The 3,457-nt window shown below is 33.3% G+C and overlaps 1 protein-coding gene across 1 annotated transcript; it reads left to right on the forward strand.

The window, feature by feature from the left end:
• Positions 1–2,872: 2,872 nt before the first annotated feature.
• SETTUDRAFT_18732 (uncharacterized protein) lies at positions 2,873–3,119 on the forward strand (the record flags this gene model as incomplete). Its single annotated transcript, XM_008021936.1, has 2 exons — positions 2,873–2,962; positions 3,018–3,119. 2 exons carry the CDS (start codon positions 2,873–2,875, stop codon positions 3,117–3,119), a joined length of 192 nt encoding a protein of 63 aa, XP_008020127.1.
• Between the last annotated feature and the right edge of the window lie 338 nt (positions 3,120–3,457).

The following is a 3,457-nucleotide window of genomic DNA, read 5'->3' on the forward strand; positions in this document are numbered from 1 at the left end:
TTATTATCTTTGTAAGCAAGGTGCTTATTAACGTCTAGTTTAAGAATTTGCCTACTAACTAGGTTCTTAAAGTTAGTCTTAATAGCTAGACAAATAATTAGCTTAGTCTTGCCTGGTTAGAGCACTTTGATACCCATACAAAGTGCTCTACTATAGGTAGGTATTAACTACTTATTATTGATAGCTATAAGAGCTACTACTTTATTAATTTCTAAGATCTTTGTAAAGAGAAGAATATTATGCTTCTCTACATACCTACGCACTTGTCTTACCTATTATAGCCTCTTAACGTCGCCTGCTTCTTGCTATTAAAGCGCAAGTATAGCGACGCTATTTTAGACTTAGCATGTAACCACACCTACTATATTAGCAAAGAGACCTTCCTACTAGCCTTTAAGACTACTTTTAAGTAGTCTATCACAAAAGAGAATATCTAAGCTAGCTTTAGAGGCGCTAGTCTAGCCCTACACAACCTATAGGCTGTGCTATCTAAGCTTAATGTAGTAGTGTAGACACCTATACAATCACCGCAATAGGTAGCCGCCTAGTAGGCGTAGACACCACGCAACGTGCGCAAAGTTAAGTCTTAAATTAGTCTTATTTAAGAGAGTGTAAGAAAACGCTATAAGTCTTCTACTATTTTACTTACTAAGTAGATTGCGTAGCTAAGTAAGAGGGCCTAGTAAATAGCATATAAAATAACGCTTATAATAGAGAAAATAGGTACGCTTTGAGTAGCTCTTAATAAGTTAAATAAGCGTAAAAGCTATAAGCAGCAATACGTATAGATAGAAGAGACTCTTACTATAGGTAAAGTATAAGAAGTATTAGCTAAATAAGTAGGTAGTAGTTATAGTAATAGTAAGAGTGCGTTAAAGAGGGTGCGAAGAGAGCAGCGGTGCGGGCGTTACAAGTAGACTAGACACAACGCTTATACCTGCGTAAGTAAGATAAATAGTGTAAGTAATAGTAGCGATTCTAATAATTAATTTAGTATATTATCATAGTTTATTAACTATAAGAGAAAACTATAATAGCGTGTTGATGTAGATGTAGTGATAGGGCGTTAGCAACTCGCTTAGGTTAGCGACTCACTTGTGAACCACGTTAACAGCTAAATATCATTACTTAATACTTATTTTTAATAGCTATAATAGCTATGTCTTACTTGAGTTTATTGAATATTATTACTTTTATGAAATAATACTTTTAATATTTCTACTTTACGCTACTTATACTATATAGCCTTCGAATGTAGTATTATATAAGCTACTATTAGTAGTATACTTTAAAAAGCTATTAAAGTTTATATACTATAGCTAAGTATTACTTTAAATATAGAAAAGTAATTTCTTCTACTCATTTTAGGTAGTATATATATCTACCTTTACTACTAATAATATTCTAAGTACTTCTATAGCTACGAAGCTTTATCTTTATAATTTAAAAGTTATGCTTAAATAATTTAAAACTACTATATTATAATAAAATAATAACTAAAAAAGTAGAGAGGTAAAAGATAGGGATAGCTAGCGTACGCTATTAAGATTATTTAATATTACAGTACTAGATAAGTTAATAGCTATAGCTAAAGAGCTCTACTAAGCTTTATATTTTCTATAAGTTAATCATAAGCTTCTTTATATTAAGATTAATAAACTTTATAGTACAATTAGTACTAAAAAATAAAAGCTAAAGTATAGTGAAGTTTTTAACCTTTAATAATACTAGGAGTACTAGAGTTTTGTAGTAGTATAGAGCTTTTAAGTAGTATAGAAAGCTTAAGCGCGTTAGGCTATATTACACTAAGAAGAAGAGGTAAAAAAACTTTAAAAAAAATATATAAAAAGCTACTATTTAGTATAAAAAAAATAGCTATAAAAGTAAAATAAGTATAAGAAATTATGAAAGTTACTTATAAGAAGAAATAAAAAGCTAAGGCTATATAACTTACTACTATACGCGCTTAAAAGGAATAAGATTAGCTTACTATAATAATAAAAATTTTTATAATAAGTAAAGTATACTTCAATAAAAAGCTTTATTATTATAAAATATACAAATAGTAAGATATTATTATATGGTAGGCTATAAGAGTAGTAATAGAGTTATACTACAACCTACTTAGCCTTGTACTAAAACTACTACTTATAGCTATAATATAAAGTTACTAGCAAGATATATATAAATATAAATATATATTACTACTTACTTAATACTCTACTAGAAAATCTTATAATAGTAGCTTTTATATAAGGCTCTATAGCCTTATCTTTAGTAAAGCACTAATTTTAGTAGGGTGTTGCATCCGCTAAACAGTTGCAAGCACTGACCACCTACAGTATGATAAAGAATTTACGGAGGTGACTGTCAAAAGTTCTTACTAAGGCGCGGACCTATTGGACTGAAAGCCACCTCTGTATCAAAAAAGAGAAGGAGTGTCATCTTATGTGAGATAAGCTGATCAACGGCTCGCTTACCTATGGGGCACCAGAAACAAAACTACGTACTAGGGAGTTGGTTTTTTTTTTGGCCTGGGCTTACTTAGAGTTTGAGAGTACAAAGTAACCTGCGATTGACGTGAGCTCTCGCTGCTACGGTCGGTGAATATAAAGGCCTTCTCGCCATGCCTTGGCCTCGCATAAGATTACTCAGTTGCAAACTTGGTTTTTTTTTCATACGCTATTAAAGAGATTAGACAATTGCAAGTACAGCTTAGTATACAACAACTCTGCTAGGCCTGCATACCTCGGCAACCATGAAGTTGTCCGTGCTTCTGCCGCTGATTTGCGTCGCCATGGCAGCTGCTGCGCGTAAGTCTTATCATGGGCCAGCTCTCTCCAGCACAAACCAAACTACTTATACTAAGAATATGCGCAAGCACCACGGGAAGCTCGAAACCGTCATGCCAAACCCACCCCCCGTCCTCGGTATCCAATACCAAAACCTGGTTGTATTTCGGGTAAGTGTAGAATACCGCAGCTGTGGTTGGTGAGGAGCATGCTGATATTTCATAGCTTCAAACTTCGACTGTACATTTGGCATTCCTTCTAATCAACCTGGTGGCTGTTGCCAGGGTAGCTACTGCACTCCTATGGGCAATAAATACCAATGTATAGAGGATGGTGAATGATATGTGTAGCATTTTCCTCGTTCTAGTGTATTAGATGCTGCTTTTCCAAGGTCTAATCTAGATATTGTCGCATCTACATACAATCTATAAAGGATTAATAACTACAAAGGTGGCTTTCAAAAGTTCTTGCTAACAGGGGTTCCTTGGTTACTACCGAAAATATAGCTGAAGACTAAGAATTATACTATATTCGCAACTAAAAGCCCTTAAAATAGAAGTTTGGAGAGAATGATAGCTACTAAAGTATACACTTACAGTAATACACTAACTATATTAGGCATTATTTCTTGCACGCTAAGTAAATAATAGAAACGTTATCACGAG

The sequence above is a fragment of the Exserohilum turcica genome (genome assembly GCF_000359705.1).
Source record: "Exserohilum turcica Et28A unplaced genomic scaffold SETTUscaffold_1, whole genome shotgun sequence".
Taxonomy (NCBI): domain Eukaryota; kingdom Fungi; phylum Ascomycota; class Dothideomycetes; order Pleosporales; family Pleosporaceae; genus Exserohilum; species Exserohilum turcicum.